The sequence below is a fragment of the Oncorhynchus masou genome, chromosome 5, assembly GCF_036934945.1.
Source record: "Oncorhynchus masou masou isolate Uvic2021 chromosome 5, UVic_Omas_1.1, whole genome shotgun sequence".
NCBI lineage: Eukaryota > Metazoa > Chordata > Actinopteri > Salmoniformes > Salmonidae > Oncorhynchus > Oncorhynchus masou.
The window spans coordinates 53,733,817-53,752,070 of NC_088216.1; the positions used below are offsets into that span (position 1 = coordinate 53,733,817).

General features: G+C 39.4%; 1 protein-coding gene across 1 annotated transcript in view; it reads left to right on the top strand.

Annotated features, from left to right (window-relative positions):
* The window catches only part of LOC135539857 (carboxy-terminal domain RNA polymerase II polypeptide A small phosphatase 2-like), a 33,752-nt gene that overhangs the window by 9,710 nt on the left and 5,788 nt on the right, over positions 1 to 18,254 (top strand). Inside the window, exons 2-4 of the mRNA XM_064966041.1 lie at positions 5,481 to 5,632; positions 9,315 to 9,416; positions 17,800 to 17,856. Coding sequence (XP_064822113.1) covers positions 5,481 to 5,632; positions 9,315 to 9,416; positions 17,800 to 17,856 — 311 coding nt within the window. The remainder of the gene's footprint in view (positions 1 to 5,480; positions 5,633 to 9,314; positions 9,417 to 17,799; positions 17,857 to 18,254) is intronic.

Below are 18,254 nucleotides of genomic sequence, written 5' to 3' on the forward strand. Positions count from 1 at the left end.
GTTCGATAAAGTGCATATATCAAAAAATAATTTTACATTGGCACGTTACGTTCAGTAGTTCTAAAACATGCGGTGATTGTGCAGAGAGCCACATCTATTTACAGAAATACTCATAAATGTTGATGAAAATACAACTGTTATACATGGAATTAGAGCGATACTTCTCAATGCAACCGCTGTGTCAGATTTCAAAAAAACTTTAAGCAAAAAGCATAATCTGAGTACAGCTTTCAGACAAAGCAGCCAAAAAGTTTTCTGCCATATTGGGTGGTCGACATTAGACAGAAATAGCATTATAAATATTCACTTACCTTTTGATCTTCATCAGAATGCACTCCCAGGAATCACAGTTCCTCAATAAATGTTTGTTTTGTTCGATAATGCCTAATTATGTCCAAATAGCTTCTTTTGTTAGGGCGTTTGGTAAACAAATCCAAAAGCGCGTTCAGGTCCAGCTAAACTCCGGACAAAAAGTTCCTTTAAAGCTCGTAGAAACTTGTCAAACTAAGTGTAGAATCAATCTTTGATTGGATGTTTTTATCATAAACCTTCAATAATGTTCCAACTGGAGAATTCCTATTCAGAGTCTGCTTCAGAGTCTGTGGCAATCTGCCAGACACCTGGCTCATTCCTCTCTCATTCGGTTCCACTTCACAGTAGAATCCTGAAACAAAGTTCTAAAGATTGTTGACATCTAGGGTAAGCCTTAGGAAGTGCAACATAACCAATATCCCACTGTATCTACAATAGGGGCTGAGATTTTTTTTTAACTACAAGCCTTAGATTTCCCACTTCCTGGTTGGATTTTTCTCAGGTTTTCACCTGCCATATGAGTTGTGTTATTCACACTGGGGCCACACTCACCACATATGCTGCTGCTACTGTCTGTCTATTCTTTTGCCTAATCACTTTTACTTCTACGATATGTACATAGCTACTTCAATTACCTCATACCCCTGCATATCGACTTCGTACTGGTTCTCCCTGTCTATGGCCATGTTATTTTTAATTGCTTTAAGCTATTTACTGTGCAGTTATTTCTCGTGTCACTATTAAAAAATATATATCTTTAACCAATGAGTTGTTGGAAAAGGATCCGTAAGTAAGCCTTTCAATGTTAGTCTACACATGTTGTATAAGATGTTCTTGATTTGAGGATAATTTTTGGTTGTGAAGTTGAACCCAGTCCCAGTTTAGAACAGGGAGTGTACTTCGTTGCAGCTTCATACCTGTAGTTGAGAGTATGACCTATAAAACTTGGTTGCTCGTCAACTTGGTTTAGTTGGAAAATCCAAATCCCCTGTCACAGCAGGCCGATCTAGAGTCAAAAAGTTTTATTTAAGTTCCAGCGAGGGGAACCTGAGTCTGAAGTAGATTTATGCCTTAACCTGAACAGGGCAGAGGGAAGTTGGAAAAAATAATAAAATAGGAGCGCTCAAAAAATGTAGGAGCGCAATGAAAAACATTTGAACTAACTTGTTTTGTTGTAGTAATGGTCTAAGATGACTGTCAAGAATCTGTGGTCAGTGTATTCTCCATGGCATTCAGGGGCTGCAGTGAAGTAATCATTGCAACAATTATCAGTTTTATTTTTGTACTTTTAAATATATTTTTTTAAATTACAGTTTGCATGGCTGCATATTTTGCCGCAAATGTGAGTAAAATGGTCGCGCTGAAGAGCCCTGTAAGCATTTAGTTCTGATAAGTGAGAGACCCACTCTTGCACCTCTTCACATTCACATCAAAGTGTGTGTTCACCTTATCCAGGAGGGAGGATGTTCAGTAAGGTTATTTCCATTTAAAAGGACTCATGAGCACCAACATTACGTCTATATTTTTGAGAAATTGAAGGCATACGTTTTTCAAACATTTTGCATCATAAAAATGTTGAAAAATCAAAGGCTTTGATTTCTGGTCAAAAAGATGGAAAGGGGATCTTTGAAAACATCTACCAGAATAAGTCTTAACATTATTAGAAATGCATCAAAACACAGCCAACTAATATCAAAACTTATATGTAAGTTTAAAAAACGTTGTCTTGTGCCTTGAAATTCCGTTACCAAAAACCCATATCTTTAAGATCTTTTCCAATTTTTCTCCTTCATGAGGAAAGATAGGTCTGCCTTTACTTGTTAATTCTGTTAACTATCAATTACTTGTAGTGTGTTTACAGTTAAAGTAATTCATACTCAAATCTGTTACCAAACCGGTTATGTAAATTCTGAACAATTGTACATGGAATTTATGCACCTGAATTGGCTACATTGGGAAGTCATAGTAGTCACAAACCACAGTTGTATTCACAAGTTTGGACAGTAAAGAACTAGAGTAAATGTAATTTCTATTTGTCACATGCTTCATAAACAACAGCTGTAGACTAACAGTGAAATGCATCAATGCCGAGATAAAAAGGGGAAATAATAGAAAAAGAATAACATGAAGAATATATACACATTTACTAATGATAACTTGGCTATATACACGGGGTACCAGTACCGAGTCGATGTGCAGGGGTACGAGGTCATTTACTTTATTTATTTAACCTTTTATTGAACTAATCTAGCTAATTGAGGTAGATATGTACATGTATGAAGGAAATAAGGGACATAGTTCCGTTTGAGTTCATTAAAATACTAGCCATTGTGTAGAATAATATCCAAATATGCAAAGGAGATATTGCATATTTATACCTTTCTGTGTACCTATTTTAGGATACATCACAATGAAGAGAATGACATTCATATCCATAAATATGCATTTCCGTATAGTTCAGATCAGGGTCCCATGATGAAATTCCGTTACTGCAATTCCATTACCTGGTGTATATCCACTTCACTTGCTGCAGTTCAATAACCAATATTTTTTTTCTTCTGTAGACATCATAGAATCTTAATTCAGAGCAGATATTTAACAAAGTTTTTGGGAAATGTGGTCACGTTTACTGAAATTCTGTGACCAAACTGCATCTGCACAGTTCTTCCAGTAAATGTGTTTTTGTAAAATATTCAGTGTGAATTCTTAAAAGTAGTCCTTGTGCATAGTTCTATGGTTGGTTAAACTTTCAAATCAGTGGATTTTGTTTGGAATACATTTCAAGTGAAAAATCAATGTCTCGCCACTAGTTCCGTGACCGTGGAATTACCCGTAATTCAATTGGATTCTCTTGAGTCAGCGAATGTGTCCCAAACGCCCCCCTATTCCCTATGTAGTGCACTGCTTTTGACTAGGGCTAAGACGACACCAGTATTGAAATATTTTCTTCCATGGTAAAACTGAAAACACGAAGCAGACCAAACTCTGGTCCTTCAAAAACCTGCTGTATCTAAATTTGTGTGTGCTACAGCTTGGAAAATAAATACAACATAATAGGGTTGAATAGAGGGAACCGAGTTACTGAGATTTTCTTGAAGCGGCAAGTAGCCTAGTGGTTAGAGCGTTGGTTGCTAGACCGAAAGGTTGCATTATCGAATCCCTGCGCTGACAAGGTAAAAATCTGTCATTCTGCCACTGAACAAGGCAGTTAACCCACTGTTCCTAGGCCGTCATTGTAAATAAGAATTTGTTCTCAACTGACTTGCCTAGTTTAACAAACTCACTCCCTTTTTCCTGGGATAACAATGTGAACTGTCAATTATAATACATAATTTATATGAACACCATGGTGTGAAATGGAACTTAAATGATGTCTAAATGTCTAAATAGGTCTACTCTACAGCCTCTATCTGCATCAATTACACATATGTCTGGCCTAGCCCGAACCATGAAAAACAGCCCCATTATTCCTCCTCCACCAGACTTTACAGTTGGCATAATTCATATATATATAAAATATATTGATGCGTCAGCCTACTAAATGAAAAATTTACATTTCTAAATTAAAATCAAATTTACTAGCTTATAATTGTAACGTTGTCGGACCCATGTCCTGCACCAGTATTGCATGTTCGTTTTCATCTTCATGGTTTGATCGAGATGCGTAATTCTACGTTAATACAGTACAGTAGGCCTAATACAGTCCACACTCAAAAAGATTAGCCTACTGGAGCTTGTTCCATTTATCTATGGGCTTTTATGGTTTTCTGGAGTGTGTAATGTGCTATCCATGTGCTGAATCACAGCACAATCCTTTTGGGCTCGGGCTCATGAAATGTCTTAAGCTCGTAAAATATCTTTACTGTATGGTTCAGTGTGCATCAGGCTTGAATTTTCATTCCTACAAAATTTGTAATCAAATCCAGACATATTTATATGCTTTAGAATGACACTTCTGGTTTTGGTCGGAAATACTGGGTTACCCAGGAGTAAAGTTATTTATCCTCGGGATGGAACATTTTGTAAAATAACTGGAAAATATTCAACCCTACAGCATGTTTCTTTCCAACATTAGTGCTGTTTTCCTAAAGTTAAATGCGCTTCGTGTTTTGTTTTCTTGCATGATACTAACGAGTGTTGAGATACTGGTAGCGTCCTGACCCTACTTTTGACCAAGGCTCATACTCCACTACATAGAGAATAGGGTGCTTTTTGGGACTCAGGCCAGTCAGTCAGTGGCTTTTTATACTTCCTCTCTCGTGCCTCCCAGATGCCTGAGTGTGTAAATGGAGCCGACTCCCTCTGACCCTGTGAACTGAGCTCATGCAGAAATAGACCCACACAGAGAGCAGGATCGGTTTCCTGCCTGCTCTGATCTGTCAGCCCTGGTAAAGACTAGGGAGGGAGGCCTGAAGGATATATTCTAGTGACAACAGGATTCTCCTCTAGAGAGCGATATGGAAGGCATATAATGGCCGTCAGAGATGAAGCCTAATCCTGGAATAAAAAAACAAGCCCAATCTCCGCTACTCCAGGACTAGGCTTAATTGGTGTCTGGAAAACCGGCCTTAAGGGTATACTTAAGCGATAAGGCCCGAGGGAGTGTGATATATGGCCAATATACCATGGCTAATGGCTGTTTTTTATGCACAACGCAACACGGAGTGCCTGTATACAGCCCTTAGCTGTGGTATATTGGCAATATACCACAAACAGTAGAGGGGCCTTATTGCTATTATAAACTGGTTATCAGTGTAATTAGAGCAGTAAAAATACATATTTTGTCATACCCATGGTATACGGTATGATATACAATGGCTTTCAGCCAATCAGCCTTCAGGGCTCGAACCACCCAGTTTATAATGGTTATCAGAGAGGGTGACATCATAAATGTTTGGTACCAATTAGGTTGTCAGTTATTGTAGGTCTACTTGTTATGGGTGTTAGTTAGTGATTGAGATTGACTGGAAGACTCATGATTGCAAATGAAAGTAGTCCCGGCGAAGTCTGTTTAGGGGTAAGGGATTTAATTTTTGTGTCTTCTCTTTATCCCATATTAAAACACTGAGTAACTTATATTCTAGGTGTGGGATTACCCATATGGGTTTCACCTGCTGTGAGTTTATTTACATATTTGTTGATATTGTTTTTGTTCCTTCTCTCCCTAGGCCAGGTGAACAAATCTTCCCCAAAGAAGCCTCGGAGCCGAAATATCTTCAAAGCGCTCTTCTGTTGCCTCCGAGCACAGGATGCCTCTCAGCCTCCACCCCCTGCCCAGGATACCTTACTTCCTCCTGAGGACAATGGGACGATCGCCAAGGTAACACAAACAGCCCCCCCCCCCCCCAGCAACTTCTGTCCAAGAGGCTATGGCAAGTAGTGATGCAATTTACATCAGAATTGGTCTTAAAAAGTGGCAAATTCTATGAAATGTCATGTTAGATAAATCAGAGTGAATGGAGAATAAAGCCTAGATGGAGATTTTATAACTTCTCCCTGACAGATAAATTGGTCTTCATGCTCTACAATCTTATTTCCTCAGATTCAGTATTAATCTCATCTGTTTTCACACTGTTCAGTACTCTAGATAAACCATGTAATTACTATATTAAATGGCTAATGTGGCCTAATATGAATCACTATGGCTCTATTAATGTAATTTACCAACTATAGTAGATTCATATAGTACAACACTTGTATTTGGGTCAGTGGGTAAGCATAACTACATCCCAAGTGGCACCCTGTTTTCTGTGTAGTGCACTACTTTTTACCAGGGCCCACAGGGCTCTGGTCAAAATTAAGGCACTTTTTAGGGAATAGGGGGCCATTCGGGACGCATCCCATATCATTACCCTGCAGATTAATATCTGTGACTTTGAATTACAGTTCCTTTTAACTTAATGACTCATGTCCCCACACCATGTGCAGATGTTAGACTGCTCATGAACAGTCAATCCCCAGTTCACTTAAGTCTTCAGGATTTAATTGGGCCAAGATAATAGGGTGTAGATAAATATAATTAAATTATTCAAATGCCACAGTTGAAACTACCACGCTTCCCAGATCTTCCCCCTGTATTTATTTATTTATATTGTAGGGTGTCCAAACAAAACACAGATTTTGACCATGGGTAAAATGTTAATTGTATAGATAATCCTCTAAGAAAACCAATGGTCCTAACCTCATGTCTCTATCATAATCGGTTCAAAAGTTAGTTTTTGCCCTTGTAAGATGGACAAATAAATGGAGGCCAGAGAAAGAGTGGTCAGAAGTAAGGAAAATTGCACAGCATCATGTCAGCCAGGCTGGATGCGGTGCGAGAATGATTGAACTCGTCATCTTTCATCTCGACTCTGCAGGATATCAAACAATTTAGAGGTAAGAGAGATCCATTTTGAGACGTAGTGTTTTCAACCGAGCACTGAGCTTACTGGAAGCTTTTTATTTTCAAAACCTTTTACATTTAATTCATCCCGTACCATACTTATTTAGATTTTTGCAACCCACGAAAACAACAGGAAGACTACCATCACAACATGTAAAATCCACTAAAGGAACTCGGTGCTTATTATCGGATGTAATAGGTTGCAAAATCTGCCTTTTTGGATACTGTTAATGAAATGTTTGATAAATACTCCACTGAACGATTCAGAACATGAATAATCATATTTGTCGTGTTAAATGTATTTTATAACATAAGGAAGTGAAATTTCCTCTCACGTGTGTTTTCACCCACTCTGGGCATAGTGGGTGGACACCCTATATATTGATGACACTGGTTTAGTTAACATGTTGGTCAATGGACTTTTTAAATATGAGCTGTTCAGACAAAGGCTAACCGTTTAAATTCTCCCCTGTGCTAACTAAGGCTAACACCTTAAACTCTCCCTTGTGCTAACTAAGGCTAACACCTTAAACTCTCCCTTGTGCTAACTAAGGCCAACACCTTAAACTCTCCCCTGTGCTAACTAAGGCGAACCACTTAAACTCTCCCCTGTGCTAACTAAGGCTAACCACTTAAACTCTCCCCTTTGTTAACTAAGGCCAACACCTTAAACTCTCCCCTGTGCTAACTAAGGCTAACCACTTAAACTTTCCCCTGTGCTAGCTAAGGCTAAACTCTTCCCTGTGCTAACTACGCACCCTCTTCGACTGATGATGCTTCAACTGTTTACCAAACACATTAGTCAGTAAAAAAAAAAACATCTGTTATGTTTGACTTTATAACATAGATTAACACAACCGTGTGGACCTCACTGTTCTTCTGTTAAAAGTGTTTAGAGAGAGAGCGTGGATAGGTTTAGAATAGATAGGCAGGCTACTTGTAGGCAGCAGCACATTTAGACCAAAGAGGAAAATACTTTGGTTGCAGAAATTAAGCTACTTTTCTCCCAACGCTAGGCTGTATTAGGCCTGTCCTCAAGCCAATAAAATACTTTGTTGCTGATATGTAGCCTAATGCTGGTTTGTTTTCTTCTAGGCACAGTTCAGAACTGTCATGGATATAGGCCTAGAATAGATGTTTGTGTTGAGCCCTGTTGGTGGGTTTGGGATGGATGAGTGGGAGACTAGAACCTAGTTAATGGTCTTTCATCTCTCTGATTAGCTTGATCTACTTCAAAACCTTCGCTACCAGTTTCAAGTACGTAAAGGACAATATCACTGTGGTTTTTGTGGAAGTTAGAACTATACTGAATGGGGTTAAATTAAACTGTCAAATTGGGGATGATGCTCAGGCAAATGTTTGTTATGACAGTTTTTTTGTTGTTATTTTGATCCATTATCGTCAGACATGTTATACACAGCTGTTAAATGCTATTGTATTTGGGATGGAAAAGGAAATTAATTCAGTTTTGGAGGACAGTGTATTGTGCAATAGGATACGTGTCTTCAATTTTGATTGTAGATGGGCCATAGGTTATTTTTCTGAAACTCACATTGAACGTGATTCCTGTATAGAATTGTACCCAGGTTATTAGATGATGGATTCCCTCTGGAATCTGTCGTCAAGTGTGGGGTGTGATGGGTATTCAGGTACTGCAGAGGGTCTGAGATTTTTATTTATTTTATTATTGTTTATTTCAATGTTTTTATGAATATTGCTAACAGAATAAACACATGTTTAATTACATACTTAGAGTAGAATAGAGGATAATATCATCTTTCTAATAATGCCCACATTATTTCTCAACTCCTAATATTGAGCATTACACTCATTGAAGCCAATTCCACTCACAGGAGTATCTGCCCTAGGCTTTGAAAAAGCACCCGTGAATAGGCTACCAGTGCGGCACACAGCTGATAAGCGTTGCCAACACATTGCTTACCTTTGTTTTACCAGCTAAACAGCTGCTTTTAGTGAAAATGTTTTTGGAGTTGCCCTTCTAGCTAATAGGCTATGTTAGAGTTTCTACTTCCTCTTCCAATTATAATGTGGGGAGATCAAAATAATGAAAAACTATTCACAGTCTATTAATTTTAAAATGTTAATTACTTCTCCTTGCCATTCATCTGATAAGCCAAGAAAAACTGTTTTGCTAACGTATGATGGTGTCCCTGACATGCCGGTTTGCCTGGGAGAGATAAGAGCGTCTGCTAAATGACTTAAATGTAAATGTAAATGAGAGGATCCCTGGGCAAGAAAAGGTTCAACACAGGGAAAAGTGTAACCTGGTGGCCAAACATGTTACTACAGTGCACTCTGAATATAAGAATCCTAGATATAAGAATTAACCACTTACAGTAGTTTTAAATGGTGGGAAGGAAGTATTTCTAAACTAAAATCAACAATGGCCACTTACTTACTGGGACTTATGTGATTTTTATAGCCAATGCGATTCTTACAAGGCTGGTACACTGTAATGTGAAAAAGAGAGTAGGATGAGTGCAACATGTAGTGGTGCAGGCTGGGTAATGAGGTTCCTTTTTGACCTCCCCACCTCTACCCTGCCTCTACCCTCTTACTCCTCTCCCTACCATTCTCCCTGTCCCGCCCCTTTCAGGTCCCAGAGACCAGTCTACTGCCAGAGGTAACCCTTGAGGATGAGGGCAAGATCTGTGTGGTCATTGACCTGGACGAAACGCTGGTGCACAGCTCATTCAAGGTAACACACACACACACACACACTTAATAAGAAATGGTGCTTATGGAAAACCTTGACCTATTATCTCACCACATATGAAGAATTCCGAGAGATGTTGTTTTGATCCTGTGCAAGCCAGGGCAGATGATCATGCAGTATATACAGTTGAAGTCGGAAGTTTACATACACTTAGGTTGGAGTCATTAAAACTCGTTTTCAACCACTCCACAAGTTACTTAAAAGCAAACTATAGTTTTGGCAAGTCGGTTAGGACATCTACTTTGTGCATGACAGAAGTAATTTTTCCAATGATTGTTTACAGACAGATTATTTCCCTTATAATTCACTGTATCATAATTCCAGTGGGTCAGAAATGTACATACACTAAATTGACTGTGCCTTTAAACAGCTTGGAAAATTCCAGAAAATTATGTCATGGTTTTAGTAGCTTCTGATAGGCTAATTGACATTGTTTGAGTCAATTGGAGGTGTACCCATGGATGTATTTCAAGGCCTACCTTCAAACTCAGTACCTCTGCTTGACATCATGGGAAAATCAAAATAAATCAGCCAAAACTTCAGAAAATAATTATAGACCTTCACAAGTCTGGTTCATCCTGGGGGAGCAATTTCCAAATGCCTGAAGGTACCACGTACATCTGTACAAACAATAGTACGCAAGGATAAACACCATGGGACCACGTAGCCGTTGTACCGCTCAGGAAGGGGACGTTTTCTGTCTCCTAGAGATGAACAGACTTTGGTGCGAAAAGTGCAAATCAATCCCAGAACAACAGCAAAGGACCTTGTGAAGATTCTGGAGGAAGCCGATACAAAAGTATCTATATCCACAGTAAAATGAGTCCTACATCGACATAACCTGAAAGGCCGCTCAGAAAGGAAGAAGCTACTGCTCCAAAACCGCCATAAAAAGGCCAGACTACGGTTTGCAACTGCACATGGGGACAAAGATCATACTTTTTGGAGAAATGTCCTCTGGTCTGATGAAATAAAAATATAACTGTTTAGCCATAGTGACCATCGTTATGTTTGGAGGAAAAAGGGAGAGGATTGCAAGCCAAAGAACACCATCCCAACCGTGAAGCATGGGGGTGGCAGCATCATGTTGTGGGGTGCTTTGCTGCAGGAGGGACTGGTGCATATCACAAAATAGATGGCATCATGAGGTAGGAAAATTATGTGGATATATTGAAGCAACATCTCAAGACGTCAGTCAGGAAGTTAAAGCTTGGTTGCAAATGGGTCTTCCAAATGGACAATGACCCCAAGAATACTTCCAATGTTGTGGCAAAATGGATTAAGGACAACAAAGTAAAGGTATTAGAGTGGCCATCACAAAGCCCTGACCTCAATCCTTTAGAAAATGTGTGGGCAGAACTGAAAAAACGTGTGCGAGCAAGGAGGCCAACAAACCTGACTAAGTTACACCAGCTCTGTCAGGAGGAATGGGCCATAATTCACCCAACTTATTGTGGGAAGCTTGTGGAAGGCTACCCAAAACATTTGACCCAAGTTAAACAATTGAAAGGCAATGCTACCAAACACTAATTGAGTGTATGTAAACCTCTGACCCACTGGGAATGTGATGAACGGAATAAAAGCTTAAATAATTCTCTCTACTATTATTCTGACATTTCACATTCTTAAAATAAAGTGGTGATCATAACTGACCTAAGACATTGAATCTTTACTAGGATTAAATGTCAAGAATTGTGAAAAACTGAGTTTTAATGTTTTTGGCTAAGGTGTATGTAAACTTCCAACTTCAACTGTAACTCTTACTTCACTGGTTTGCAACAACAGGTTGTAATCTCATGGCTCAGTTGGTAGAGCATTGCGCTTGCAACGCCGGGGTTGGGTGTTTGATTCCCACGGGGGGCCTGTACAAAAATGTTTGTTCTCACTGCTAGTGATGCACCGATATGACATTTTTGGCCGATACCGGTATCCAATATTTTCCTTGCAAAAAAAACAATGCCGATAACCGATATTTAAACTTTTAGCAGCCTTTTAAGCGTTCTAGTACAGTTAAATAGTTAACACACACATGGACGCAGCGGTCTAAGGCACTGCATCTCAGTGCAAGAGGCGTCACTACAGTCCCTCGGCTGTATCACATGGTACGTTCTTGCATCCATAACTGTTTACGAATTTGAGTGGTTGCATTTCTCCAGCATCATCCCTAATTTGTTTACCTAAACGGGTGGGGGAAAGCTCTTTGTTATTGTTTTTTTTACTCCCGACTGGTGGCCTAGTGGTTAGAGCGTTGGGCCAGTATCCAAAAGGTTGTTAGATCGAATCCCAGAGCTGACAAGGTACAAAACTGTCATTCTGTCCCTGAACAAAGCAATTAACCCACTGTAAATAAGAATTAGTTCTTAACCGACTTGCCTAGTTAAAATAGCGGTTAAATTAAATTTTAAAATCCGGCCGTGATTGGGAGTCGGCTCACAATTGGCCTAGCGTAGTCCGGGCCGTCATTGTAAAAAATGATTGTTCTTAAAACCTCTTACAGCTACCCCCTACTTTTTTCAATTTCCGCCTGAAGACATAGCCAAATCTAACTGCCTGTAGCTCAGGCCCAGAACCAAGGATATGCATATTCTTGGTTTCATTTGAAAGAAAACACTCTGACGTTTATGTAAATGTGAATTGAATGTAGGAGAATATAACACAATAGATCTGGTTTAGATAATACAATGAAAAAACATATGTTTTTTAATTTTTATTGTCGTATCATCATCTTTAAAATGAACAAGACAAAACAAACATTCAGATAGGATGATGGGGATGATAATTTCAGTGAAAAACATAAGAGGGCAACAGTACTTTTGCATAGTTTCAGAATGATAACTTCCAAAATGAATGTGCTACATGACATTTATCATGAAGTCACCCAGGTGTCCCACACAAGTAGCCCAAATGTACCCAAGTGGCCAAATTGGTGAAGTTATACATTTTGAATGGAATAACTATATACAAAATACCAAAATGGTATTCTAACACCCCCCCAAAAAAATGGAGAGAAAAAATGGGAAAAAAATATATACATTTACAAAATAACACTTTCAATATTTGGAAAACCCTCAGTCCTCTACACAATATTGTGCTGCTGATGCCAGGTGCCATAGCAGTCTCTTTCTGCTGTAAAGCAGAGGGTCACCAAGCATCTGGTGCAGGTGATGGGGGACTTCATTTTGCAAAGAACACAGCGACGCCTCCATGCTGTGCCCTTTTGGCCCTGAGGCACATCCATGCCTGCAGAAATACATTTGGGCAGATGAACACCACTTCTGGCAGGAGCTGGATGAACCTGCTTCAGTGGGGGATGTACACCTTGGCACAGGGGGCTCCCATTCGGAGTTAGTGTCACTGTGAAAGAAAATGTTCAGTAAGAATAGTTTCACATATGAGCCCTGTATCAACAGGTATAATAAACAGATATACAGTGCCTTGCAAAAGTATTCGGCCCCCTTGAACTTTGCGACCTTTTGCCACATTTCAGGCTTCAAACATAATGATATAAAACTGTATTTTTTTGTGAAGAATCAACAACAAGTTGGACACAATCATGAAGTGGAACGACATTTATTGGATATTTCAAACTTTTTTAACAAATCAAAAACTGAAAAATTGGGCGTGCAAAATTATTCGGCCCCTTTACTTTCGGTGCAGCAAACTCTCTCCAGAAGTTCAGTGAGGATCTCTGAATGATCCAATGTTGACCTAAATGACTAATGATGATAAATACAATCCACCTGTGTGTAATCAAGTCTCCGTATAAATGCACCTGCACTGTGATAGTCTCAGAGGTCCATTAAAAGCGCAGAGAGCATCATGAAGAACAAGGAACACACCAGGCAGGTCCGAGATACTGTTGTGAAGAAGTTTAAAGCCGGATTTGGATATAACGAGATTTCCCAAGCTTTAAACATCCCAAGGAGCACTGTGCAAGCGATAATATTGAAATGGAAGGAGTATCAGACCACTGCAAATCTACCAAGACCTGGCCGTCCCTCTAAACTTTCAGCTCATACAAGGAGAAGACTGATCAGAGATGCAGCCAAGAGGCCCATGATCACTCTGGATGAACTGCAGAGATCTACAGCTGAGGTGGGAGACTCTGTCCATAGGACAACAATCAGTCGTATATTGCACAAATCTGGCCTTTATGGAAGAGTGGCAAGAAGAAAGCCATTTCTTAAAGATATCCATAAAAAGTGTTGTTTAAGGTTTGCCACAAGCCACCTGGGAGACACACCAAACATGTGGAAGAAGGTGCTCTGGTCAGATTGAACTTTTTGGCAACAATGCAAAACGTTATGTTTGGCGTAAAAGCAACACAGCTCATCACCCTGAACACACCATCCCCACTGTCAAACATGGTGGTGGCAGCATCATGGTTTGGGCCTGCTTTTCTTCAGCAGGGACAGGGAAGATGGTTAGAATTGATGGGAAGATGGATGGAGCCATATACAGGACCATTCTGGAAGAAAACCTGATGGAGTCTGCAAAAGACCTGAGACTAGGACGGAGATTTGTCTTCCAACAAGACAATGATCCAAAACATAAAGCAAAATCTACAATGAATGGTTCAAAAATAAACATATCCAGGTGTTAGAATGTCCAAGTCAAAGTCCAGACCTGAATCCAATCGAGAATCTGTGGAAAGGACTGAAAACTGCTGTTCACAAATGCTCTCCATCCAACCTCACTGAGCTCGAGCTGTTTTGCAAGGAGTAATGGGAAAAAATGTCAGTCTCTCGATGTGCAAAACTGATAGAGACATACCCCAAGCGACTTACAGCTGTAATCGCAGCAAAAAGTGGCGCTACAAAGTATTAATTTAAGGGGGCTGAATAATTTTGCACGCCCAATTTTTCAGTTTTTGATTTGTTAAAGTTTGAAATATCCAATAAATGTCGTTCCACTTCATGATTGTGTCCCACTTGTTGTTGATTCTTCACAAAAAAATACAGTTTTATATCTTTATGTTTGAAGCCTGAAATGTGGCAAAAGGTCGCAAAGTTCAAGGGGGCCGAATACTTTCGCAAGGCACTGTATATATAGAGTACAGGGAACATAAGGTTGAATATATTATTATAGACTGTCACGGCTTTCTTCCTGGGAAGGAGAGGCGGACCAAAACGCAGCGTGGTTATAGTTCATGGTTTTTTAATAAGAAAACTCAAACATGAACAAACTACAAATCAATAAACGTGAAAACCGTAACAGTCCTAACTGGTGCATAAAACACAAAGACAGGAAACAGCCCCATAAACATACAAAAAACCCTAGACAAGACAAAGCACATAAATCCCCCATGTCACACCCTGACCTAACCAAAATAATAAAGAAAACAAAGATAACTAAGGCCAGGGCGTGACATAGACCTGCTCGATCTACTGTCTCATTTATATTATGGCAGACCAGCTAGATCTACTGTCTATTTTATATTATGACATTTCAGCTAGATCTACTGTCTTTATTATACTACAACAGACCAGCTGTATCTACTGTCTCCATTTCACTTTGGCCATTGTTGTGGGCCTGCCCTCCCCTCAACAGTCTCAAATAGGCTATTTCATGTGGGGGTGGGGTGGGGTGGAGCAGCAGACACACGCATCTCAGCCATGCTCCCTCTCATCCACAATATGTATATATACACACCCAAATATAGGCTATGGGTCATAAACATACATACAAACATACCCTCACCCACAATGTATAGCTAACATGTACTTTAAAAATCGCAAATAATATTTTATATTATTAATTTCAAACAACGGCATTAGTATGAGAAGAACTTACCAGTCCAAAACGATGTCCTCTCCGTTCAAAAAATATTCTGTCTCACTTTCCCAATCAATTTCTTCTAAAATTGTGTGTACATCTGTATATCTAGACTTGGATTTAGCTTTCCCTGACTTAGTCGCCATACTGATTGATATATAAACAGCTGAAGATGCGCTTTACCAAAAAAGTGCTGTGCGTAACATGCGCTCCTTCCAGTATGAATCTTCAATGGCGAATGATCCTCTTTACGCCGGAGTTTACTACATGGGTTGGTATTCCAACACATAACCATTACATATTGCCGTTTACCTCAGCTCATTGGCTATCTACCCAGCTAGATTTCAAGATGATCAGTGGTCATTGGGTTAAAATACAGTCAATCAACGAAACAGCGGTCGTATCATTGGTGCACAATGATGTCATTACTTGTTGTCTTCAAATCAGGTCCTTTAGCGGGACATATTGACTGAAAGAAACCATCAAGTTTGGTTGTGTTACAAACAAACCAGTTGATTGCAATGAAACCGAACATGACTGGAAAAGTCACGTTTAGTGTGTGTATTTACATCGAATGTGTCATCGAAAATTGAATGAGACGGAATTCACAACACAAGCGGTTAACAAAATGTTTCGTGTTAGGCTATAAAAATGGATTTTTATCAAACAAAAGACCATTCATTGTGTAACAATGAGCATTGGGATTGCAAACAGAGGAAGATCGTCAAAGGTAAACAATTTATTTTATTGCAATTTGTGATTTTGTTACGCCTGTGCTGGTTGAAATAGTTTTTTTATGGGGCTCTATCCTCAGATAATCGCATCGTATTCTTTTGCAGTAAATCCTTTTTTAAATCTGACAACGCAGTTGGATTAGCAAGATTCTAGGCTTTCGAAACATGTATGACTATTTATGTAGCGATCACCGTATGTTGTCGTATTTAATCCCGCTAACAGGTTCGGTGCGCAGAGAGGTTCAGTAGCTGGCTAGCGATCATTTTCATGAACTGAAGTTCGATTTCAATAGGCAAACAACAAGTGGCAACCTTGCTAAAACTTACTCATAAGGTTTCCTAAATCATTGCTAAGAATAATAAAAATGACTGCAGCTTCTGCTGGTCATTGTTTTCAGGCTGGTTGTATTGGTGCTAGCTAGGTACCAAGCTAAAGCTAGCCACCCTATAAGTTGCTTTGGAACAAATTATGCTTTATTACCAACTCAGTATTGTAAACACATCATTCGTGTCCTTGTTTGTAGACATCGTTCGTGTCCTTGTTTGCTCGTTTGTATACTGTTTTTGTACAGCTTAGACAGTGCAGAGAACGGTATCTATTTTGACACGCAAAGACCCAAATGACGTTCCATAGTGTGTATGTCGTGAAGCTAATAATGACGCTATTACTGTGTAACTCCAGTAGGGCAACATCTAAAAAATAGCACACTTGGTAGTGTGTACCCGTGCTCGACCAGTCGGCGAAAGCCAACATCACCCTTGACAGAAAACGGTTGATTATTATCATTATCTTGGCTTTAATGGATTTCACCTTTGAGTTGTCTCGCTGAAATGTTCTTACTCTTTCAAATGACTGCTCGACTTGTTGACTGCTCGATCCACACAGCAGACATTCTGTGTGCTAGGTTAGGAATGCTGTGTTGCACGTGGAGCGCAAAATTTGACGTTGCAGTATAACGTCATGTACCTACGTTATATAGGTTTGCACGGTGGCTTTGACATAGGTTTTTTACATCGGCATTTTTGGCTATTATTGTCCGATTTCCGATATGTTCACCAATATATCGTGCATCCCTACTCACTACTGTAAGTTGCTCTGTATAAGAGTGTCTTGCTAAATGACTAAAATGTAATCATTTGATTTAGTACTCTTGTTTGTGGTCGTCTCACTTGTAGATCCCCCTATTAGTCTGTGTGTCATATGTAGTAATGGACAGCTGTTAGCTGGATCAAGTAGCTCATTACACTGGCTGGGAGAGTGAAAGAGGAGATGATGATGCTGTAAACACATTCATCAACAAAACATTGGTCACTGGCAAACAGACCACTGTTGTACATATCCCCCTTAGTTTACATGTTTCTCTTGATAGGGCATGATTTCAACTGCTTTTGGTGGGGAGGAGTGGTTTGTTTTTTTCCTCATTTAAAACTTGACTATGATTTTAAATGTGTTTTATATGACTATATCATCTCTGTTAGCCAGTAATTAAAATATTGTGTTAGTTGGTCATCTGTGTAATTCAACTTTTGTGGTTTACTTGTTAGAAATTAAGAGTTCTGACAAAAATGAAGTCTCCACCCTCACAAAAGGAAACTCTTAGTCAAAGCCCCTCCTCTCCCGGGTGGTGTGGGTGCACACACAAAGCACTCAAGGGGAATCTGCTCAGATCTCACGCATCTCATTCAGTCCTGGCAGATTCTCTCAGTCTACACTCAGAACCTGCGCACGCAAGATTACAGAATATCTAATTTTTGTGGTTAATGTATACTTTTTTTCTTTTGAGTGTCACTGCAACTGGTTTTATTGGATTTGAAAACTGATGATGGTGAATGGTTGTCCTTTTCTGATCCTGTAGCCCATCAGTAATGCTGACTTCATTGTACCTGTGGAGATTGAAGGAACAACACACCAGGTAACTTACAATGCCTATGGCATTCAGATCAACACACATGTATTGTGTGTATATACTGTATGTGTTCCATCAGACAAATTCAAATAATCAGCCTCCCTGTGTTTATGTTTAGCTATTGCAGCCCATTAGAGAAATACAACTGCTTCGGAAATTGAACACATTTAACGTTAATACATTAAATCAAATTTGAAATCAAAAGGAACATTTGTTGTATAAATATGTTATTTACCATGATCAAGATGGATTTACTTCGTAGTTATTGTAGAAGTCATAGCTACATATGTATCAATTGTAAAAATGTTAAAGCTGTATAGTACAGTTAAGCCAGGGGTCAGCGAGGGCTCCCTCACCCCATAATGGCCTCCTCGCCGTGGGACACTCGCCAAAGCTCTCTGGCT